Below are 24807 nucleotides of genomic sequence, written 5' to 3'. Positions count from 1 at the left end.
GAAAAACCAGCCCACAGTTCACACAGCAGGGTTCGTGCATGATTTCTCATTTCTGGATTGGTTGATCGGCCGGATACGTAACAGGGTCGCTATGCGCCGACCTTCTTCGCAATTACACAGAAGATCTTCGCACTTTCCTTTCAAAGCTGTCACACTCCAAAGACGAGCACACGGAAGCTGAAGCTGAGCCTTCGAGTACAGCAAAAGCGCGTGTAAATCCTTCGAGCACCACGACCGTCAAATACTCAAATCCATCCACCGGAGACGACAAGGGGATCGAGCCAGCTTCGTCGATCCGATCCCCATGGCCATGGCAGCACCGTACAGAGATCCTTCAGCGCTGGCGCCGGCGCCGGCACCGGTGGCGGTGGTGTCCCCGCAGTTCTGCGCGCCGCGCACGGTGCCGCTGACCGTGACCAAGATGGCCATGAGCTTCTCCGGCGGCGACTTCACCGTCACCGGCGCTGACGGCGCCGTCGTGCTGCGAGTCGAGGGCGTCTGTTTCAGCGTCGGCAACCGACATGTGTGTAGTCCGAAGATAGCAAGCACTCCATGAGCTACACACTGCTCTACTCTGTAGCCATGCCACCCCCGCGACGGTGGCATATACCGTATCGCCGCATGAGGTACATTTGAATACGCAAAAGATGTGAGAGTAATATGTAAGTCGAAATATGATCTTAATGATTCACAGTGACCTTTCTTAACCCCCCAAAAAATTGATGTCCTTATTATAATTCACTCTTGTTCTTCATGCTCTCTAGAGATTGATTTAAGCATTTAATTCTTCTTGTTCTCTCCAACCTAACTTCAGATTGACTAGAAGGCCGATGTGTTGCTCGGGCTACCCCACCACCTTACTTGTGCCATGTTGTATGGTACAACTACATCAGACTATTCAATTCTCTATTGTCGTGTCAAGACCTGCATTTAGATGCCCTGCCCCCTAGTCTCCTTATATAATACCCTGGCCTAGATAACCTAGATATCCTTTTACAGTAGTAATTGTTGACCCATATGCATGGCCTAGTGGTATGGTATGGTGGTTTAATACAACCTAGATATCCTCTTAAAGTATAGGGGAGCGAGAACCAGCTTATGTGTTAAGTTCGGGTTTCTTGTGACTCCTAGCTTGTAGCTTCAATTTCACCACCGAGAACTGGAGCCACCCGTGTAAAACCCTCTCCATTCATACATCAAATTTTTGTACGGTGGGCTGTAAAAAATCCACCACTGCCCACCTCATTCAATGGGGTCCAAAGGAGTAGGTCTGAAATTGGTCTGAATATATGACTAGAAGGGTATGTAATGGACTTAAGCAGAGGTAGCATTTTCACTATTTCTTTGGTACATACATGTTCATCATGATGTATATCACATTTACGAGCCTGCAGAGCAAAGTTCTCACTGAAAAACTTGGTAAGATCAGGACTTCAGCCTCCAGGGTTTGATCCCCCACATGATCTTTTATTATAGTTGATTTGGTTTCTCAATATTCATTTTTACGTTACTCGAACTGCTTTAAAGCAATCAGAATTATGAAGAGGAACTGTTTACTTCATCTGATTACTTTTTAAATATTTCTCTTAACATATTATTTGAAAAAAATGCAACGTGAATGTGGGAGAGGAGTGATATTTCTCTTAACGTATTAAATGAAAAAAATGTGAATGCAGGCAGGTATTTTGTTTAGATGCACCTTTGTACAGCTTCAAGTCACTGATGTTGTTGCTCCGAACATCAACACTCATCCATAAGAGAGACAATACGGCGTAGAGGAACTCCAAGGAAGATCAGGACCAGAATGCGCCTTCAACTCATCTGTTTTCTTGCCTTTGTCTTTCCCTCTCAATGTTGGTAAAAACATAATGTGAGATCAAAACAAGAGCTATGATGAACATGGTCGGCGTGCGGGAACACAGTGACACCGAAGACGGGCCTTCCAGAAGATTTCATACGGTTCACCTGCAACACAAGATAAAAGTCACAAAGAGCACTTTTCATGAAGCCTGAAATTGTTCATAGTCGAACACATACTAGAAACTCTTTTAAAAAAAACACATACTGGAATATGTTGATTGGCAGCGGATATACTACATACGGAAGCAATCATCTTGTCCGAGTTGCCAAGATAGAAGCTAGTAGCCGGCCGGATCTGCGGAAGTCACCCTTGGTCCTGAAATCAGCGGCTCCCCTCCTGGTGTTCCCGGCCAGGAACACGTCGAGGCCTCTGAATGGTCAGCGCCTCCCTGAAGACGCCGTCGCGGTGAAGAGCAGGTCGCCGGCGTCGTGGCTGTCGCCTCTGAACACCTGCCATGAAAGCCCGCCGAACTGATCGATCGACGGAAGCCGCGATGAATTAATCACAAGGACACGAGATTTGTTCATCAGGGTGATGTTGAGTTCTTGACTGATCATCGGATATACACGTGTTTTGCCTTTGCCTTCAGGGAGACGACGGGCACGCCGGCGGCGTCGACCAGGACGTAGTGGCGGCGGAAGCTGAAGAAGGGGACTTCTTCCATCCGCAGCACGGCCGCGCCGCTGGCGTCGTCGACGGTGCAGCGGCCGTTGTACTTCATGGCCAGCGTCAGCGGCAGCACGTGCGGCGGGCAGAACTGCGGGCCCACCACCAGCAGCGGCGCCGAAGGAGCTGCCATTAGGGTTGGCCGGCCGGACGTCGTTGATGTGTGTTTGCTGGCGTCCGAGTCTCAAATCAGCGGAGAGAGCTTGGAGAAGAAGTTGAAAAGGCTGTGGATAGATTTCGTGTGTGTGAATTTAGATTACGTTCATATCTGGTATACATCGGGGAGAATGATTAGGGATTAAAATAGTTTATTTTCCTCACTTTTGATCGTCATTTAGTCCCGTCCCAAATTACTACTCGTTTTTTATTTTTAGATACATAACTTTTGTTATTTGTATAGACATAATATATATTTAAGTGTATATAAAAAACTATGTATCCAGAAAAATTAAAATAAATTGTAATTTGGGATGGAAGGAGTAGATTCATTTTCAGGTGGAGGTGCCGTTCTTTACTAGCAATAATGGAACCTGCATATATTTCTTTCATCAAAGGTTTGGATTAATTGATATAAGACCCGTGTACATTGTGGCATGTATATATACTTGTGTAGTTGTGTTCATTTTAATTTATAGTCTTTCTTTTTTTCATCTTGTTATAGGTGGGATTGAGTTTGCTCGTGAAATCTTTACATGGATGAAGGACACAATCTCACTTAGAACTGTGCTTAATTTACTCTATTGCAAGCTTCTAGCCATGGTTTTTGACGACTTTTGCAAACATTACAACTTTTAGGATGTTTTGGGCTGGATACGTACCCTATCTTTTGTTTCATATGTTGTTCTTGGTTGTAAGAGCATAAAGATAGTTGAGTGCACAAACAATGTTTTTGCTTACACTCGCGACAAAATTCAGTTAAGATCTAAGATATGGATGGCAACCTGGCGAACATGTTTTTTTTCACCTGGACAAGCCTTGGTATCAGATCTTTTTTGCAGCAATCTTTTTTTAATTTATATCATCTGTTCCTAAATCAATGATGATACCATTTAAGACATGGCGTGAAACTTCAGAAAATTATACTCACTAAGATTTGGATACTTTGCCTAATGTCACTATTTGAGACATGGCGTGAAACTTCAGAAAATTTGGATACCATTATACAAATGTAATAAAAAGCCATAGTATTATTTGAACATTAATACTGGTTGCAATTAATCGCTCTCACACTATGTCCATTGTAAGACAATACTCCAGAAGGGAAATATTAATTCCAACTCCAGAAGTGCATTCTATATTTTCTCTACAAAGACTATATATTGGAAAAGAGGCCAAACAATTTGGAAAAGAGGCCAAACAATTTGGCAAAGAGGCCATTTCTGGTAGTAGTAGACGGGTTTGCCGAGTGTATTCTCCAAACACTCGGCAAAGGGGCCAAACAATTTGGCGGAATTGCTTGTTTGCCGAGTGCCATAGGGTAGGCACTCGGCAAACAAAGGCCATTTTGCCGAGTGTTTTCAAAAAAACACTCGGCAAAGGGGGCATAAAAAAATGGCGGGCCGGGCATCTTTGCCGAGTGTTTTATTAAATACACTCGGCAAAGATGGAAACTTCGCCGAGTGTATCTAGGAAAACACTTGGCAAAGATGAAAAGTTCGCCGAGTGTATCTAGGGAAACACTCGGCAAAGATGAAAAGTTCGCCGAGTGTATTTAGGGAAAACACTCGGCAAACCTGTAAACGTCGCCGAGTGTATTTAGGGAAACACTCGGCAAAGATGTAGACTTCGCCGAGTGTCGGCCGTCGGACACTCGGCAAAGCTTCCGTCGCCGTGACAGCCCGTTAACGTCTTTGTACCGAGTGTCATATTTTGCCGAGTGTATTGCGGCACTCGGCAAAGGCTTTGCCGAGTGCCCGATGGTCGACACTCGGCAAACACGCTGTTTGCTGAGAAAAACTTTGCCGAGTAAGGTTCGCCGAGTGTTACACTCGGCAAACCCTTTGCCGAGTGTATTTGGCCCTTCGCCGAGTGCCTGGGGCACTCGGCAAAGTTACTGTTTCCGGTAGTGCTTGAGTTCTTGACTGACCATCGGATATACACGTGTCTTGCCTTTGCCTTCAGGGAGATGACGGGCACGCCGGCGGCATCGACCAGGACGTAGTGGCGGCGGAAGCTGAAGAAGGAGACTTCTTCCATCCGCAGCACGGCCGCGCCGTTGGCGTTGTCGTCGGTGCAACGGCCGTTGTACTTCATGGCCAGCGTCAGCAGCAGCACGTGCGGCGCGCAGAACTGCAAGCCCACCACCAGCAGCGGCGCTGAAGGAGCTGCCATTAGGGTTGGCCGGCCGGACGTCGCTGATGTGTGTTTGCTGGCGTCCGAGTCTCAAATCAGCGGACAGAGCTTGGAGAAGAAGTTGAAAGGCCGTGGATAGATTTCGTGTGTGTGAATTTAGATTCGGGGAGAATGATTAGGGGATTAAAATAGTTTATTTTCCCCACTTTTGATCATCATTTAGTCCTGTCCCAAATTACTACTCGTTTTTTTATTTTTTTAGATACATAACTTTTGTTATTTATATAGACATAATATATATTTAGGTGTATATAAAAAACTATGTACCTAGAAAAATTAAAAATAAATAGTAATTTGGGACGGAAGGAGTAGATTCATTTTCAGGTGGAGGTGCCGTTCTTTACTAGCAATAATGGAACCTGCATATATTTCTTTCATCAAAGGTTTGGATTAATTGATATAAGACCCGTGTACATTGTGGCATGTATATATACTTGTGTAGTTGTGTTCATTTTAATTTATAGTCTTTCTTTTTTTCATCTTGTTATAGGTGGGATTGAGTTTGCTCGTGAAATCTTTACATGGATGAAGGACACAATCTCACTTAGAACTGTGCTTAATTTACTCTATTGCAAGCTTCTAGCCATGGTTTTTGACGACTTTGCAAACATTACAACTTTTAGGGTGTTTTGGGCTGGATACGTACCCTATCTTTTGTTTCATATGTTGTTCTTGGTTGTAAGAGCATAAAGATAGTTGAGTGCACAAACAATGTTTTTGCTTACACTCGCGACAAAATTCAGTTAAGATCTAAGATATGAATGGCAACCTGCCGAACATGTTTTTTTTCACCTGGACAAGCCTTGGTATCAGATCTTTTTTGCAGCAATCTTTTTTTAATTTATATCATCTGTTCCTAAATCAATGATGATACCATTTAAGACATGGCGTGAAACTTCAGAAAATTATACTCACTAAGATTTGGATACTTTGCCTAATGTCACTATTTGAGACATGGCGTGAAACTTCAGAAAATTTGGATACCATTATACAAATGTAATAAAAAGCCATAGTATTATTTGAACATTAATACTGGTTGCAATTAATCGCTCTCACACTATGTCCATTGTAAGACAATACTCCAGAAGGGAAATATTAATTCCAACTCCAGAGGTGCATTCTATATTTTCTCTACAAAGACTCTATATATATTGGCTTAATGGTTTGATCAATTTGGAAAAGAGGCCAAACAATTTGGCAAAGAGGCCATTTCTGGTAGTAGTAGACGGGTTTGCCGAGTGTATTCTCCAAACACTATCCAGAAGATGTAGAACACTTGCCGTTGCGATCATAGTGTGGCAGTCACCAAGATAGAAGTCGGCAAACAAAGGCCATTTTGCCGAGTGTTTTCAAAAAAACACTCGGCAAAGGGGGCATAAAAAAATGGCGGGCCGGGCATCTTTGCCGAGTGTTTTATTAAATACACTCGGCAAAGATGGAAACTTCGCCGAGTGTATCTAGGAAAACACTTGGCAAAGATGAAAAGTTCGCCGAGTGTATCTAGGGAAACACTCGGCAAAGATGAAAAGTTCGCCGAGTGTATTTAGGGAAAACACTCGGCAAACCTGTAAACGTCGCCGAGTGTATTTAGGGAAACACTCGGCAAAGATGTAGACTTCGCCGAGTGTCGGCCGTCGGACACTCGGCAAAGCTTCCGTCGCCGTGACAGCCCGTTAACGTCTTTGTACCGAGTGTCATATTTTGCCGAGTGTATTGCGGCACTCGGCAAAGGCTTTGCCGAGTGCCCGATGGTCGACACTCGGCAAACACGCTGTTTGCTGAGAAAAACTTTGCCGAGTAAGGTTCGCCGAGTGTTACACTCGGCAAACCCTTTGCCGAGTGTATTTGGCCCTTCGCCGAGTGCCTGGGGCACTCGGCAAAGTTACTGTTTCCGGTAGTGCTTGAGTTCTTGACTGACCATCGGATATACACGTGTCTTGCCTTTGCCTTCAGGGAGATGACGGGCACGCCGGCGGCATCGACCAGGACGTAGTGGCGGCGGAAGCTGAAGAAGGAGACTTCTTCCATCCGCAGCACGGCCGCGCCGTTGGCGTTGTCGTCGGTGCAGCGGCCGTTGTACTTCATGGCCAGCGTCAGCAGCAGCACGTGCGGCGCGCAGAACTGCAAGCCCACCACCAGCAGCGGCGCTGAAGGAGCTGCCATTAGGGTTGGCCGGCCGGACGTCGCTGATGTGTGTTTGCTGGCGTCCGAGTCTCAAATCAGCGGACAGAGCTTGGAGAAGAAGTTGAAAGGCCGTGGATAGATTTCGTGTGTGTGAATTTAGATTCGGGGAGAATGATTAGGGGATTAAAATAGTTTATTTTCCCCACTTTTGATCATCATTTAGTCCTGTCCCAAATTACTACTCGTTTTTTTATTTTTTTAGATACATAACTTTTGTTATTTATATAGACATAATATATATTTAGGTGTATATAAAAAACTATGTACCTAGAAAAATTAAAAATAAATAGTAATTTGGGACGGAAGGAGTAGATTCATTTTCAGGTGGAGGTGCCGTTCTTTACTAGCAATAATGGAACCTGCATATATTTCTTTCATCAAAGGTTTGGATTAATTGATATAAGACCCGTGTACATTGTGGCATGTATATATACTTGTGTAGTTGTGTTCATTTTAATTTATAGTCTTTCTTTTTTTCATCTTGTTATAGGTGGGATTGAGTTTGCTCGTGAAATCTTTACATGGATGAAGGACACAATCTCACTTAGAACTGTGCTTAATTTACTCTATTGCAAGCTTCTAGCCATGGTTTTTGACGACTTTGCAAACATTACAACTTTTAGGGTGTTTTGGGCTGGATACGTACCCTATCTTTTGTTTCATATGTTGTTCTTGGTTGTAAGAGCATAAAGATAGTTGAGTGCACAAACAATGTTTTTGCTTACACTCGCGACAAAATTCAGTTAAGATCTAAGATATGAATGGCAACCTGCCGAACATGTTTTTTTTCACCTGGACAAGCCTAGCTTGGTATCAGATCTTTTTTGCAGCAATCTTTTTTTAATTTATACTTCATCTGTTCCTAATCAATGATGATACTATTTAAGACATGGCGTGAAACTTCAGAAAATTATACTCACTAAGATTTGGATACTTCGCCTAATGTCACTCACTATTTGAGACATGGCGTGAAACTTCAGAAAATTTGGATACCATTATACAAATGTAATAAAAAGCCATAGTATTATTTGAACATTAATACTGGTTGCAATTAATCGCTCTCACACTATGTCCATTGTAAGACAATACTCCAGAAGGGAAATATTAATTCCAACTCCAGAGGTGCATTCTATATTTTCTCTACAAAGACTCTATATATATTGGCTTAATGGTTTGATCTTAGTTTATTAGCATCGACATATAAAACGGTGCGCCATATATATCGGTGAAATTAAATTTGTGTCAAATGGGAGAAGTGAGGACCAATATCCAGAAGATGTAGAACACTTGCCGTTGCGATCATAGTGTGGCAGTCACCAAGATAGAAGTAGCAGGATCCACCGAAGTCACCCTTGATCTTGAAGTCGGCGACGTTCTGCGCCGTGTTCCCGGCCAGGAAGACGTCGAGGCCTGAGTTTGGTGTGGCCATTGGCGATTCCCTGGCGGTGAACAGCAGGTCACCGCCATTTGCGGTCCCCTCTGAACACTTGCCACATGCCAGGAGCCTGACACGGAAGACACGCCGAGATCATATCGATCATCTAGGAAGCGAAATTCAAAGGGAGTTCATGTTCATCAGGTGCAAAGCTTGAGAGTTGAGACTCTACACCTTTCTTTGCAGGGAGAGGATGGGCCGGCGGGCGGCGTCGAGGGCAGGAGCGGAAGAGCGGGACGTCGATCCGCAGCAGGACAGCGCCGGCGGGGTCGGTGACGGTGCAGCCGCCGGTGAGCTTCGTCGTCAGTCTCAGCGGCAGCACCTGCGGCGAGCAGAACTGCGAGCCCACGACCGGCGCTGGGGTCACTGCCATTGGGATCCGCCGGACGTACGTACTAGGTAGCTATAGCCTATCTTGTTCGCTAGGTGGGTCCGGGTGCGTCTTGGCGACTTGGCGTCTCGATCAAGATGTTGTTCTTGGGTGACACGAAGGGAACTTGAAGAAGTTGCGAAATTTGTATATAAGATTTTGGAGGATGCAATACGTTTACGACATTCTGGGGGGTGTCCTTTTCACTTTGATATTGGTGCTTGTCGATTGGCCACGACAATTTCAATTTCAAGGTTCCGGTCATATGTATAGTACATCATTGTAGGCAACCATATGTGGCTGTCGGATGGAAGAAGGGTAGAGAATCTGCATTAATTTCAACTACTCGTTCCAAATCTTGGTAATTTTAATTAGTTTTGTCCCAAATCAAACCTATCTAAATTTGACAAGTTTGTAGAAAATTAAAAGTACCAACATCTACAACAACAAATTAGTTTCATTATCAAATTCCCCCACGAATTATGTACTTGTAGTGTATTTATTTGGTATTATGAAAATTGAGCAATTAACAAAGTTTGAGAGGTTTGACGTAACCAACCATTTGGAATAAAGAGAGTACATGTTAGCCTACTGAAGTAATATTTATCTTTATCAAAAAGAAATACTCCCTCCACAAAAAATATTATCACATTTAGGTTTGCCTAAAGTCAAATATTTTTAACTTTTTATTTACGTTTAGCAAGTATATTCTATTATTATGAGACAGAGTATTTGTATAGATGGTCATTATCAGTCATAGAATACGCAGTGTTTGTCAGAAACATTGTTCTTACTCAAGTCATCTGCCCTGACCAAATAGTTTGTATAGAATGATCAAACGAAAAGCAAATACAAAATTGTCGACGGTCCTGCCAGCTAGCAAAACTTTGCATGCTACTCTCGATTGGATTACACTATTTGTATTAGCAGCAGCAGCATATATGTAGGATGGCATGTCACATGACAGTACAAGCCTAGTTCGATCAACGGCTTGGATCTCTGTGGACCTGTTGTTATCGTCGTCTGTCTGTTTCAGCCGTGTGAATAATGTCGCTTAGCATCACAACAAGAGCCGCGATGAACACGTAGTCGACGTTCGGGAACACGGTGACGCTGAACTTCTCCTTTCCGAGCAGTACGCCTGCTGCAGAGAACTGACGGCGCACCTGCACGCAGCACCAGATGATAAACGTACTCATCGACAAAACCAAAAAAAAAACGTCAAACCATTATCATCATAAACGAGACAAATTAAAAGATTCTTGTTCTCGCCGTACCTGGGCGATTTTGGTGCTGGATTTGCCAAGATAAACGTCGCATGATCTATCGAGGTAGCTGCACTTCATCGTGAAACCGCAGGCGGCGCCCTGCCACGCCGTGTTCGGCGCCAGGAACACACCCATCTGCGTCCTCACCTGGAAGATCGGCGATCTCCTGGCCGTGAAGAGCAGGTCCCTCGCGTCCCGGCTGTCCCCTCTGAAGGCTTCCCACCTAAATGCCTGACAAATGCAATGTGCCAATGTCCGTCGTACGATTAAGTACCTGAATTAGCTGCAGGACGACCCGAGAGACTAAATTTGAGTGATGCGAGACAAGCGTGCCGTGCCTTCTTCTGGATGGAGAGGATGGGCCGGCCGGCGACGCCGGCGAGGACGAAGCGGTGGAGGAACCCGAAGAGAGGGGCGTCCACTCGCAGCACGGCGGCGCCGCTGGCGTCGGTGACGGCGCCGCCGAGCGTGAGGCTCATGGTCAGGGTCAGCGGCAGGGTGCGCGGCACGCAGAACCGTGTGTCCACCACCGCCAGCGGCGATGCCATTGGGATTGTTAGCCGAGATCGTCCGTCCGGCGATGCTCTCGGTTGATCCGGCTGGTGCTGGGAGAGGGTTTCTTCCTGGGAGATACGTAGGAAAAAAAAAATCTGCGCCAAGTTGTCGGACTCCTTCCTAATTACTCATCCTTGCCTTAAAATATTTATAATTAAATATTAATACCAAAATAATTCTTTTACGAAGATTGCTAGCCATTGCATGCAGGCCCAGCTGGTTGATGGTGTTAGAATGTAATTGGACTCGTGGGCCTGTCCACCGTGACTCCCCACCTAGCCTATATATGTACACTGACTATGCCTGAGTAATACATCGAGTATTCTACTCTTTCATGGTATCATGCGAGGCTACGATCCGTATCCTCCGTTTCCGCACAGCTAATCCTAGCCGCCGGTCCTTACGACCGGTTGGTTCAGCCGCCGCTAATCCTCACGATTGGCTGCTCCAGGCCGCCGCAGGGCACGTTGCTCGCCGGCCTCCCTTCCTTGCACGTGTGTCCTCTCGCCGTGCCGCCGTCGCAGGGCTTTAAAGTGTCAACTGAAAAGTTTCATATTCTGATTCAAAACTCTATCTAACAGATGTCATATTCAAGCAAGCAAACATGCGCTGTAGCAAGCAATTACTGAATATTGACCAACCAAAAAGAAAATATGCATTCACATACATCAGCATAAGTACATGAGTTTGACTAATCTCTGTAAAATTTTTCTCTGCATGCAATCATGAACTAAATTACACTAGTAAGAGCAACTCCAGCAGACCCTCTAAATAGAGCCCCTACTTCGGAGGCTAAGTAAAAAAAAATGAAGTCCAGCAGGATCCCTACTAGAGCCCCCATTTTGGGGAGGCCTCTAAATTCCCTCCCACACCCCCCAGACCTGGAGGGTCCCTCCGAAGATCCCCATCCACGGTTATTTTGGCGCGGAATAGAAAACTCCACGCACCTCCATCCCGCACACGGCAGTCCGCTCACCTCCCTCCATCTCGCTCATCCCGCGCGTAGACCTGCGCTGCCTCCTTCCCTCTTCATCTCTTTTCCCCACCAGGATCTCGCTAGGTCATGAGGAGGATAAGATTCAGGCTAGCCTGAGCTCTTGCTGAAGCGTGGGGCTACGGCGTGCGTGGATGTGCTCCACTCCAGCTGGCACCTCCGTCCCTCCTCAGTGGCACCTCCAAGCAATGTTCACTACCATGCCACCAAAGAAGGCATTTCAGTTTATTCACCGTTGGCTCAAGGTGTGGAATTGTCCCAAGTTTCAAGCAATAGATAAATTGCACAAGAGATCAAGGCCCAGCAAGTCTTCCACACTATCTGAGAAAGGTCCTGAAGAAGAAGAGGGGGATGAGAAAGGTAAGAGTCAGACTCCTGATTCAGCACGGGCAAGCCAAACTAAGAGGCCAATTGGAAGGAAGAAAGCAAAGCAAAGGTTGAATACCGGAGGAGATGCAGGTCCATATAAAGAAGCTATTGAGGAGTTGATCTTGGATAAGAAAGAACAGAAGAAACTGAGGGGGGAGGAGAAAAAACTGAAGGAGGAGAGGTGGAAGGATACGAGGATGATTCATCAGCAAAAGATATCCTTGGAAAAGGAAAAGTTCATGTGGGAGCAAGAACAGAGGATCATGTTCTGTGATGTGAGCACCTTGATCTGGATCAGAAGACCTATGTGTTGGCAATGAGGGCACAAATTGCAGCACAAAAGATGGCTGCCTTCAATAGTGGATTTGGCAACAGGTTTGATGGTGTGTTTGACTCTTTTAAAGGTGGTGATGTCAATGGAGCATCACAATAGGTATGTATTATGGTAGCATGCTTCATTATCGATCATTTTATCCTTGTGTTGTTCATTCCATTTGGACTATTTAATTTTGTTTGATGTGATGGCGTTGTTGTATATCCACAGGTATATGGAATTGATGCATTGAGCATTCTAGTATTGCAGTCCCTTGTACTGAATTTTGGTACATGGTAGCATGTTTCATTTCTGATTGCATATTTTTTACAATGCAGGTTGCGGTTCTTGAAAGGGTCCAGTGTCTTCACTCTCCAAGTCTATTTGCACGTTTGTTACAATTAGAACATTTTTAGTCTTGGTTAAAATATTTGTATTTTGTGGCTTCACCTGGATGCATGTAACTTCAACTCACGTGCTTGTTCAAACTGTGTGATGGTTTTGCATTTTAAAGTTAGTGAGCTGTGAATATGGTCATTTTCATTAAAAATTTTGAATTTGAATATGGATCGTGTGTTTCAAATCACAAATTTAGAAATAGTCCACTACGCATTATTAATATTTTAGTTTGAATTAATGTTGTGTGAAATGAAGAATATACATAGAGGATGTGTGCGAAAATAAAAGAAGAAATAAATAGGAGTTCAAATTTAGAGACCCTCACTGGAGTTAGTTGTAGAAAATAGGTCCCTAGAAGCCCCTACTTAAGATGTAGGGGTCTCCGTTTAGAGCTATTGCTAGAGTTGCTCTAAAAATAGAAACAAAAAGATTATATATATCATATATGACATCCACGGCTCGATGCGTGAAAGCTTGGATCCCTGTGGTCATCAATCATTTTTATCCGTGTGAAGCTCCTGTAGAATCACAACAAGAGCCGAAATGAAGACGTAGTCGACATTTGGAAATACGGTGAGACCATAGTGGTCTGTTCCCAACAACGTGCTCATGGCGCTATGCTGACGGTGCATCTGCATAACCCGATTGTACACTTGTTAACAAACTTTCTATAAATCCTCAAAGCATGATCAGAAGCACAACCAATTTTTGTACTCACTTGAGCTATCAAGGTGTTGGTGTTACCAAGATAGAAAGAACACGCTCTCTCTTTGAAGCTACCCTTCATCTTGAAATCGCAGACCTCATGTGAAGTGTTGGAAGCCAAGTAGATGTACATCTCTGTTTCAAACGGTTGGATGATTGAAGATTTCTTGGCAGTGAAGAGCAAATCACTTGATTTCGTGCTGTCCCCTCTATACGCTTCCCATGTGTAGTGCATACTAATTACCTGGCAATGCACATTGATTAGTGATGCTAGATAATTGGTATTACCTGTCATATCAAAAACTTTATCCTTGGCAATTAATATGAACAGTTGAAATACAGTGTTGGGATTAGGGCAATTAATATGAACAGTTGAAATACAGTGTTGGGATTAGGAATAGTGACAAATGAATTCATAAATGGAAATCCTTTTAACCTTCATACTCATGTTTTTTTTTTACGAAAACAGGAGGGGCCGCTACTGACCACTACAGAGAAGGAAAATAAATTGTACAATGATCTGCAAGACCCAAGCTAAAATATAATAAGAACTATCCGAAATGATCAAGCCAGGACCTCAGCCGCGTTTTTTCACTCTCCTACCCCTTAAATAGAAGAAGCTCATTTCCTCTCTAAAGGATTGTTTCAACCTCCCTTCTGCTAAAGCTTAAACCGTACTCTCTCTATCCCAAAATATAAGGCATAATCAAACTTGACATATATGATCTACACAATACTAACATTTGATTCTTAATATCTCCCATACCATAATGTTTGTAGCAACAAAATTGTAGCCATATGAAAGTAGTTTTAAATACAAGTCCAATGATATTTTTTGTAAGACAAACTGTAGGCCAAGAATCTCAGTTTAAATCTTGAACTGCGCGCGCTTATATTATGGGATGTCGGGAGTATATTGCACATTGATGCATTAAACCATTTAGGCTATGAGATAATTACATTTAAAACGATATAATCGGATGAGTGAAATACACTATGGGTTCCTAAACTATTTCCACATTCTCATATGAGTTCGTAAACTCTCAATGGTCATCTAGATCCTTCAACGTACTTTTCATGTGGTTCATTCCAACTCATCTAGGTCCTTCAAAATTTGTACTAAACAATACTATTCTGAAAAACATTATACCTTTAATTTATGTATTGCTCAATCTATCGGAAAGGGTCCTAATATTGTTCTTTTTTTTCTTGAATCCTGCCCATTTCTTTTCTATATCCAGGGAGCCATCTTAATTTGTCAGTTTATCTACTCTGATCCCATCTTTATCAGTTTATTATCTACTCCGATCCCATCAAGTGAATCTACAAAGGTATTGGAAGAGCAGAGAAATGCACGGATGGCTCCATTTTCCATCCAACAAGTAATTGCATGGTTTACCTTCTCCCGCATGCAGAGGAGGGGATTTCCGTTGGCGTCGAGGAGGAGGCGGCGGTTGTGGATGCTGATGAAGGCGCCCTCGACCCTGATCACGACGGCGCCGTTGGTGTCGGTGATGGTGAAGTCGCCCTGTCGCAGGCCATACTTCTCCTTCACGCTCAGCTGCACCACGTAGGGCGCGCAGAAATGCGGGGCCACCACCGGCACCGGCTCGACGATGCCTCCGCTGGGCTCCGGCGGCGGTGGCGCTGGGAGGGGCGGCGCCGCCATCAAGGTCTCGCCGTCGCAGCTAGCAGCGCAAGGGGCTGGTCGTCGGTTTGGATACGGGGCTCGTACGACGTTCTTGCCGGACGTGCACAGTCGTTGGGCCGGGGCTCTATGTTTTGCCAAAGGAAGCCAATCGAGGGACCTCCTGTATCATAGGGGGATTGGTGCCAAACCCAAAAGAATGGACGGTGCATGTTCTTTGTGACCCAACCGCCAAGTGAGCTGATCCACAAGTTTAATTCTCTCCTTTTTTGTGATGCGTAAATTCATTTTTAACGTGGTGTGAAGCCTGAAACTTCGAACTTTTTGACTCAAGCAACAAGACTTATTACGGTAATTAACCTCAGTACTCACTGTCTAAAGTCTCGGATGAATTGGACCTGGGACTAGAGAGGCAGTAGTCCCGGATCTAAATTCCTTTCCAACCTTCTTGATGTGCACATTCGATGCACGTTTAGTTATAGAGAATAGTCTTCAATCGAAAGAGCAAACTAAAAACGACATGACTCGTTTTGGTTAAGAACATTCAACTATTATTCCAAAACTTAAAGCAAACAAACATGCACTGCAAAGATCAATCAAACAGAGTAGCGCTCCTCAATCGAAAGCAAATATACAATAATGTACATCAGCATAAATCAACGAAGTCCAGTATGCTGCTAGCATAATTTGACATGTAAAAATTATGACCCGCGTCGAACTCGATGGAAGTTGTTGTTCATCATCAGTAGTTTCGGTCCCTGCTGTGAACTTCATCCAGAACCACAACAAGAACCGCGACGAACACATGGTCGACGTCAGGGAACACGGTAACATTGAACGTGTCCTTTCCCAGCAGGACATTGGAGGCAGTGTACTTACGGCTTATCTGCAGCACAAAAAAGTCGAATATAAGATATGTTATCTAAACATTTTCAAGCACAAAATTGAAAGCATGATAAGAAGAAGTAGCTAGAACACTCACTTGAGCAATCATGGTGTTGGAGTCGCCGAGGTAGAAGGCGCAATCCCTGTCGAAGTAGCTGCCCTTCAGCTTGAAGTCGCAAGCCTGCTGGGCGGTGTTGTTCCCGGCCAAGAAGACTTCCAGCTCTGTCCTCAGCTGCAGGAGCGTGGATCTCTTCACGGTGAAGAGCAAGTCGCTCGCGTTCGAGCTGTCCCCTCTGAACACCTCCCATCTGTTGTGCATGCTGAGTACCTGGTAGTGCGATGTAGTCAGGTCAGGTGACTTGGAATTTTCAATTTAAACTTTTTTGTTCGGGTTTATTGGATCTTTGCTACTTTGTGCATCGGAGCAAGAAGGATCGATCCATCCGAATCTGATCATGTCCAAAAAAGAAGCAACAAAGAAGAGAAATGGATGGGCAGGTAGGATGGCCCATCTCGGCGTGTTTACCTTCTCGTGCATGGAGAGGATGGGTTGTCCGGCGGCGTCGACGAGCACGCGGCGGTTGCGGACACTCCAGACGCTGCCCTTGAACTGCAGCACGACGGCGCCGCTGGGGTCGGTGACGGCGAAGTCGCCGCCGGTGAGGCTCTTGGCCTTCTTGGTCACCGTCAGCGGCACCACCTCCTTCGCGCAGAACTGGGGTGACACCACCACCACCGGCGCCGGCACCGGCGGCGCAGCCGCCAAAAGGGGTTCGTTGCCGGAGGGCGACGCCATCGGTCGTCGATCGGGATCGCCGCCGCTAGCTCGCTTCGACGCCGGTGCTTAGAGTTTGTCTTGATCGACGGACTTGATCGGGGGCGGCAAGGATTATTCTTGCTGTCGTCCTTGTAGGCTTGTTGCTCTCGTTTGCTGTTGCCGTTGCCCCTTGCTCTCGTTTGCTGTTTGCTCTCGTTTGCTGTTGTCGTCGGCGACGGTGAAGTCGCTTGATTGCCTCTTCTTTGTCAAGGCCGCATGTGGCGCAGTGTGGGCCCACCACGCTCCGCCGCGTGCATGCCGCCATTGTGGACGGTCGTCGCTGTCTGCCCTTGCCGCGCTATCTCCGAGCTCGATCAATTTCCGAGCACGCAGCTATAGCCATTGCAGAAAAGAGGAACAGACGCATTACTCGACCTGGATTTTCTACCACTCCAACCAACCCTTCTTCCTCTCCTATACTGGTGCTACATAGCCTTTGATTTCATATGATACTTCGGTATGAGCAACACGGAGGTGTGATCAAGGTATGCTCTTAAGCCTGCCATCTGTCTCTGCTGGTTCTGTCTGCTGCTACCGAAAAAGGAGATTGTTCTATGGCCTACTTCTACTTTGCTACTGCGGGGGAGTGGAGGTAGGAAACGAAGTCCTTGCGAGGATCCGGAGGCCCACCTACTGCCTGGGCTGCTAAGCATGTGTTTGATTTCGGGATCAAGTGGATTGGGTCCGCTCCAACCTATTTTTTAAGTTGGGTTCAACCCATCTCGTGTTTGGTTGATGAGGATGAATTCAACCCAATTTCTTGTTTGATTGTAATGTTGTAATGGTTAGGTGGGATAAGATGAATGTCATCTTAACACCATTAGCTACAGTAGATTGTGGAGTCTGCATGTCAGCAGTAGGGCCTACTTATCATTCTCTTGTATTATATTTTTTCTTCTACCTTATCTTCTTCCTCATCCTCTAGACCTCCACCCGCCTCTGCGCCATCCGCCTCAACTTCCTGCTAGCCTTGCCTTGACTCCCCGCTGACTGTCGCCACCGCCCCCGCTGGCTCCGCTGCGGCGTCCCCTCCAGCCGTTACCACCGCTCCCCATCGGCCCTACCTCATCTTCCCCGCCGGCCCCGCCACAGCTTCCGCGCCGGTCGTCTCCACCGCCTCCCGCCGCCTCCGCCGCGGCTTCCCCACTGACCGTCGCCAATGCTCCCCGCCAGCCCGCCTCCATGCCACACCCATGCGGCTTTGCTCCGTGGCCGACGCGGCCCCACGAGGCCTTCTCCGCCGCCCCGTCCAGCACCGCTCGATGCGGAGCTACCTCGCGCCGCCCTCCCTCGCACGCAGAGACAACGGAGGAAGACGCCGTTCATCTAGGTCAGATCAATTTCTTCGTTTTGAGCAGACCGAACGAACCCGGATATGAGAGAATATTCCCTTACTGGGATGAAGCCAACCCACTACCCTTTCAACCAAACACCCGCTCAATTGGATCCGACCCATTCCAACCACTTCAACCATCAAACCAAACACATACCCTTGTTGCTTGGGCCCAATTCTATCCCTTACTATGTCAAATTATTTTTGTTATTCATTTTTTAGTAAATTCCACCTACCAAAACATTAAGGGCCCCTTTGGCACGGCTCATCGAGCGGCTTCTAGGATGGCTTTTGATGAAGCCGTGCCAAACGGGAGAAGGCAAAACGGCTCACCCGCGAAAGCCAGTAGAAGCCCCGCAAAATAGACCGTAGCATTGAAACTACTTGATGGATGCTTGGAATTTGTCGATGACGTCACGTCGTCATTTGGATCGATCCCTGTGAACCTTATCCAGAATCACAGCAAGAGCCGCAATGAATACGTGGTCAACGTTAGGGAACACTGTAACACAGTACGTGTCCTTTCCGAGCAGTACATTTGACACAGTAAACTTACGTTTCATCTGCAGCACCAAATGGCAGGCATGTTCACTAAAATATGTTTAAACTTTGAAATAAAACTAGAAATTTGACACAATATTACCCACCTGAGCAACCATGGCGTTGGAGTTGCCAAGATAGAAGGCACAAGATCTCTCGAAGTAGCTCCCCTTGATCTTGAAATCACATACCTGCTCTGAGGTGTTCCGAGCCAAAAAGACACCCAGACTTGTCTTCAGTTGGAAAATTGATGTTTTCTTCACAGTGAAGAGCAAATCACGTGAACTCGTGCTGTCCCCTCGGAACACTTTCCATTTGTCGTGCATGCTAAATACCTGCGGATAATGCGCTCTTTGTGAGGTCACGCAGAATCGGTATACTAAACACACTGAAGTATATTTACATACTCATTCCGTTCAAAAATAAGTGTATTCCTAGCTTTGTCCTAATTTAGTTAAACCATCTAAAATTTAGAATGAAACAATAGTTAGCTTGTTTTAAATTCAGTTCTGCACTCTTGTATGTGCTATAAGATAGATCATTGGATAAGTAATCTTTTTACTATCTCTTTTGTAAGGTGGACAAGTTTAGAGCTAATACACTAGCTCCACTATTGAAGAAGATCTTAGAACCAGTTTGTTTGAGCGGCAGCTTTTGAGCTTTTCGAAAAAGCTGATATTAGTTTTTTTTCCTGAAAAGCTGGCCAACGCTATCTTTTAGAATATGCATTTAGCTTTTTGAGCTCAGAAAGCTACGAAAAGTTCATAAAACTGAGCTTTCTAGCTTTTTTAAGTTTCTAACTTTTCGGAAACTGCATGAAAAATTCGCTGTTTGGTTAAGCTTATGACTTTTCACGCTGAGAAACTGTTAGGAAGCTCAATCAAACGTACCCTTAGAGCACCTTAGTATTGTCGTCACTAGCCCGTTGCTGTACCGTACACACCCACACCAGCCGCCAAGTCAGGAATAATTGAACATATAAATTTACGTGGGAACACACAATTTGAAACATGGGTTTGTTAAAAGTAAATCCGTTTGATTGGTCAAGCAACAGAACACGTGAGCTTTTTATACCGCAGGCCACACGAAATTTCTACACACCGCGTGCGCGCGCCTGCCTCTGTTCATAAATTGAGATCGTCCAGACCCCAACAACAACGGCCTGCGAAACCGAAGCTGCTACGGCTAGGACAGCGAGAACGCGTGCCGCTGATCGAACTCAAAGCCACCGAGCAAGCGACGAGGTCTCCTGCACCGGCGCCAAGGCGATCCAGCTCCCCACAAATAATGGCGGCGCCCTACAACGACCGAGCTCCGGCCCAGGCGCCGACCCCGGTGGCGGTGGTGTCCCCGCCGCAGTTCTGCGCGCCGTACGCGGTGCCGCTGACGGTGGTCAAGAAGGCCATCAGCCTCTCCGGCGGGGACTTCGTCGTCACCGACGCCAACGGCGCCGAGATGCTCCGGGTAAAGGGCGCCGTCTTCAGCGTCCACGACCGCCGCGTCCTCCACGACGCCGCCGGCCAGCCCCTCGTCTCCATGCGGGAGAAGGTTGTTGGTGGTGTTTTTCTCTCTTTCATTCATGCACTCGACCAAATTCTTCCTGAGTACTCGTATATTATAGTCCCTGTTGGTTGACGCAATCGATCGTTGACTTTGATCTTCAAGTCTCTACTTGGTAATTCAGCTTAATTACTTTAATGATGGTAGTTCCAATTAGCAATGCAGAAACAATAGTCAATAGTCTGTTGTGTTGTTGACAGCTTCAAAAGATGTAAATTGTTTTGTCAACTCATCCGGTTTCCACGTTAATTTTACACACCAAATACTTCTGATGAACTTTAAAAAGAAACTGTCAGTGTTCCTTGAGTAAGTAGAGTGGGCATGCCAATGCCGCAGCATGATCTAACAACGACGGTGAATTCTATTCTGTCAGGTATTTAGCATGCACAACAGATGGGAAGTTTTCAGAGGGGACAGCACGAACGCGAGCGATCTGCTCTTAAAAAAATTGCCTTGATATTGTCAATAATGGCCTTGATATTGTCACAATGCTATCTTGTTACCAGCGTTATGGTGATTCCTTGTTGCATGAAAAATTGTGCTGCCCAGAGATCAATTTTTCAACTGTTTTAATAATGTGAATGTGATTGTAGTTTTGATTGGCTTGATCTAAAGTTCAGAAGGATCGACCGTTGTCCTAGAAACAAGAACAGAAAAAAAAAAGAACAAACATCACTCTCTTGATGTATTCTCTGTTTTTTCCCTTCTTTATTCACTCTCTTGATTTATTCTCTGTTTTATTCCTTCTTTATTCAAAGTTGCTAAATGAGATTGGATGGTCGATTTGAGGGAGAAGATAGGAGCATGAATGCAGGATCAATTGCCGAGCTTAAGCAAAAAAAGTTGTGCTTCAAATCGTGATAAAGAAATATTTCTTCATATTCCACTACTTGGTCAATTTCATGGCATGGAAGGGCGTCTGCATTTGGAAATTGATGCTTCCTGACTCCTGAGTACCTGACTGAAGTGCTAGTTGATCACAGGGTACTCTCGTACTGAGGAACGGTAGCAATAGTTTAGTTCCCTGCGCAATCTCTGTCAAAACTCACTACTTGATTAAAAGAAATTTTACGATTTGGACTTCCAGGAATCAGGATTTGGGATGCTTCCGCAATCCAACTTAAGAATTCATACTGAGCATGATATTAAGTGAGCATCACATAGCAAGGTTCAAATAAAGCTGAAGTCCAACAACTCAATATAACCATAAGGTTTTGCGAGAGAGTAAAAACAAAATAATTTCTGAACTTTGTTTGTGACAGAAACCTATTTTTAACTCTCTGTATTAGACTGTACTACAAAAAACAGGAACTTGTTGACAGATTTACAGGACATCACTCTGTTACCAACACATCCAATTTCCATGCATTTTTTTTTACGTTAAATCCCCGTACCATTGCTACAAAACCAACAAGCCCTCTGTTTAATACGCTCTAGTAGGTCGATCATATATACCAGTTTAGCATCGCCTCACCGTGGCACATTTACCAGGTATTCAGCATGCACAAAAGATGGGACGTGTTCAGAGGGGATAGCGCGAAGGCAAGCGACCTGCTCTTCACCGTGAAGAAGAGCTCAATCATCCAGCTGAAGACGGAGCTGGATGTCTTCCTGGCTTCCAACACCGCGGAGCAGGCCTGCGATTTCAAGATCAAAGGCAGCTACTTCGAGAGGTCGTGCGCCTTCTACCTCGGCAACTCCAACACCATGATTGCCCAAGTGCGTACCCAAAAAGAAAAGAAAAAGGCTCTGTTTCTAATCGTAGTTTTGGAGTTCTGCAAATATTCAGTAGATTGATGTGGTTGTCATTTGGTGCTGCAGATGAACCGTCAGTACACTGTCTCGAATGTGCTGCTCGGGAAGGACACGTTCGGTGTCACCGTGTTCCCGCATGTCGATTACGTGTTCGTCGCTGCTCTGGTGGTGATTCTGGATGAGATTCACAGGGAACGATCCGACTGAAGACCACCACCATCAACTCCAAGCTTCCATCGAGTTGGACGCAAATTTGATGTTGTAAACCGCGGTTGAGGGTTTTGCTTGTCAAATTATGCTAGCAGAATCAACTATTGAACTTTGTTGATTCATACTGTGTTATGCCGACGTTCAATAATGTGTACTACTGCTTTTTTTAGCTAAATAATGTGTACTAACTCTGTGCCCTTTGTTGTAAGGACTCCACTGACTTGTATGGGCTGCCACCCGCATTGGGCCCTTGAAATGGCCGAACTAGTCCATTTAGGAATGAATGAGGCCTCCTGAATCTGCTGGACATTCAGAAAAACCAGCCCACAGTTCACACAGCAGGGTTCGTGCATGATTTCTCATTTCTGGATTGGTTGATCGGCCGGATACGTAACAGGGTCGCTATGCGCCGACCTTCTTCGCAATTACACAGAAGATCTTCGCACTTTCCTTTCAAAGCTGTCACACTCCAAAGACGAGCACACGGAAGCTGAAGCTGAGCCTTCGAGTACAGCAAAAGCGCGTGTAAATCCTTCGAGCACCACGACCGTCAAATACTCAAATCCATCCACCGGAGACGACAAGGCGATCGAGCCAGCTTCGTCGATCCGATCCCCATGGCCATGGCAGCACCGTACAGAGATCCTTCAGCGCTGGCGCCGGCGCCGGCACCGGTGGCGGTGGTGTCCCCGCAGTTCTGCGCGCCGCGCACGGTGCCGCTGACCGTGACCAAGATGGCCATGAGCTTCTCCGGCGGCGACTTCACCGTCACCGGCGCTGACGGCGCCGTCGTGCTGCGAGTCGAGGGCGTCTGTTTCAGCGTCGGCAACCGACGCGTGCTCCACGACGCCGCCGGACGGCCCATCCTCACCATGCAGCAGAAGGTAATACAGCGGATCCGGTCGGCATCTATTTCTTTCTTTCTTTTGTGGGCTCCATGGGAGTTCAGAAGGATTGGTCGTTGCTTCTACAATACTTGCAAAAATTAAAAGGGCAAATATCCAAGCAACCGGACTGTACGTAGTTGCAGCTATTTTTATGTTCTGGCGTACAAATACAAGTTTACTCAACAAGTATATACTTTAACCCGATTGTCAATTTCATGCGTGTTCGGAACATTAATATACTTTGACTGCGTTTTTTTGGTTGTCCCTGTCACAAAACTATTTTGATTTAAGGTTTCGGGGCGTTCTAGCAACTGATTTTGTGAGATCAACCACTGATAATCATTCTCTTTTACTTATTCTTTTCAACTTTTTGGGGTGGGAGGGGGAGGAACATTCATAACTAAAAACTATGTTAACTGGTTTAGACTGAACTTCATTGCTTGAATAATGTAGGCATCACATACAAGAGTGCAGAACTGAATTTAAAACAAGCTAACTATTGTTTCATTCTAAATTTTAGATGGTTTAACTAAATTAGGACAAAGCTAGGAATACACTTATTTTTGAACGGAATGAGTATGTAAATATGCTTCAGTGTGTTTAGTATACCGATTCTGCGTGACCTCACAAAGAGCGCATTATCCGCAGGTATTTAGCATGCACGACAAATGGAAAGTGTTCCGAGGGGACAGCACGAGTTCACGTGATTTGCTCTTCACTGTGAAGAAAACATCAATTTTCCAACTGAAGACAAGTCTGGGTGTCTTTTTGGCTCGGAACACCTCAGAGCAGGTATGTGATTTCAAGATCAAGGGGAGCTACTTCGAGAGATCTTGTGCCTTCTATCTTGGCAACTCCAACGCCATGGTTGCTCAGGTGGGTAATATTGTGTCAAATTTCTAGTTTTATTTCAAAGTTTAAACATATTTTAGTGAACATGCCTGCCATTTGGTGCTGCAGATGAAACGTAAGTTTACTGTGTCAAATGTACTGCTCGGAAAGGACACGTACTGTGTTACAGTGTTCCCTAACGTTGACCACGTATTCATTGCGGCTCTTGCTGTGATTCTGGATAAGGTTCACAGGGATCGATCCAAATGACGACGTGACGTCATCGACAAATTCCAAGCATCCATCAAGTAGTTTCAATGCTACGGTCTACAGTGTTATTCGATAAAAAAAATCAGGCAGAGCAAACTTTTGTTGATACTGGTGTACACTATTGTATTTTTAATTAGAATACTATTATTTGGTTCTTTGCTGCAGCGCATATGTTTGCTTAATGTTTTGGTAGGGCTTTGGCTCGTGCAAAAATAACTTTGGCTCTAGCTCATCTGGAAAAGCAGCTTTTTCTGGCTCTGGCTTATTTTGAAGGAAAATGTTTGGCAAAACGGCTTCTCCTAGCTTTTTAGATTGGAAAGAAGGTGTCAAATGTCCAAAATACCCTTATATTTTTCTATTCTCTTTTTCTTTTTTTCTCCTCATTTTCCTTTTCTTTTTCTTTCTCTTTCCTTCTCCCCTTCTTTTCTTTTCCCCTCCTCTCTCCTTATCCATCCGCTCCTCCCTCCCGACCTTATCCGCCCCGACCGCCTGGCCCTCCTCCGCCCCTCCAGCGCCACCCCGCCGGCCCCGGCTCCGTCGCCGCCAAGGCGCCGCCCCGGCACTCCTCCGCCCCTCCGCCGCCACAGCGCCACCCTGCCG

General features: G+C 45.5%; 4 protein-coding genes across 4 annotated transcripts; 2 read left to right on the top strand and 2 right to left on the bottom strand.

The window, feature by feature from the left end:
* The first annotated feature begins 5 nt into the window (after positions 1-5).
* Positions 6-24362, top strand: LOC101779261 (protein LURP-one-related 15). The gene is made up of 4 exons (XM_004955783.3): positions 6-521; positions 23054-23103; positions 23755-23982; positions 24067-24362. Exons 1-4 carry the CDS (start codon positions 305-307, stop codon positions 24205-24207), a joined length of 636 nt encoding a protein of 211 aa, XP_004955840.2. The 5' UTR covers positions 6-304; the 3' UTR covers positions 24208-24362.
* LOC101776023 (protein LURP-one-related 10) lies at positions 13193-15166 on the bottom strand. Its single transcript, XM_004959043.2, has 3 exons — positions 14871-15166; positions 13485-13715; positions 13193-13398 (listed from the first exon to the last, which is right to left on the bottom strand). Exons 1-3 carry the CDS (start codon positions 15138-15140, stop codon positions 13258-13260), a joined length of 642 nt encoding a protein of 213 aa, XP_004959100.1. The 5' UTR covers positions 15141-15166; the 3' UTR covers positions 13193-13257.
* LOC101775619 (protein LURP-one-related 15) lies at positions 15648-16838 on the bottom strand. Its single transcript, XM_004959042.2, has 3 exons — positions 16531-16838; positions 16102-16332; positions 15648-16005 (listed from the first exon to the last, which is right to left on the bottom strand). Exons 1-3 carry the CDS (start codon positions 16798-16800, stop codon positions 15862-15864), a joined length of 645 nt encoding a protein of 214 aa, XP_004959099.1. The 5' UTR covers positions 16801-16838; the 3' UTR covers positions 15648-15861.
* On the top strand, positions 19967-22450 carry LOC101780457 (protein LURP-one-related 15). Its single transcript, XM_004955786.2, has 3 exons — positions 19967-20242; positions 21746-21973; positions 22076-22450. The coding sequence occupies exons 1-3, from the start codon at positions 19982-19984 to the stop codon at positions 22214-22216; spliced, it is 630 nt and encodes a 209-aa protein (XP_004955843.1). The 5' UTR covers positions 19967-19981; the 3' UTR covers positions 22217-22450.
* Positions 24363-24807: the final 445 nt, after the last annotated feature.

The sequence above is a fragment of the Setaria italica genome, chromosome II (assembly GCF_000263155.2).
Source record: "Setaria italica strain Yugu1 chromosome II, Setaria_italica_v2.0, whole genome shotgun sequence".
In the NCBI taxonomy this organism is placed as follows: domain Eukaryota; kingdom Viridiplantae; phylum Streptophyta; class Magnoliopsida; order Poales; family Poaceae; genus Setaria; species Setaria italica.
Note: the sequence above shows the minus strand (reverse complement) of the source record. Positions and strands in the feature narration are given on the sequence as shown.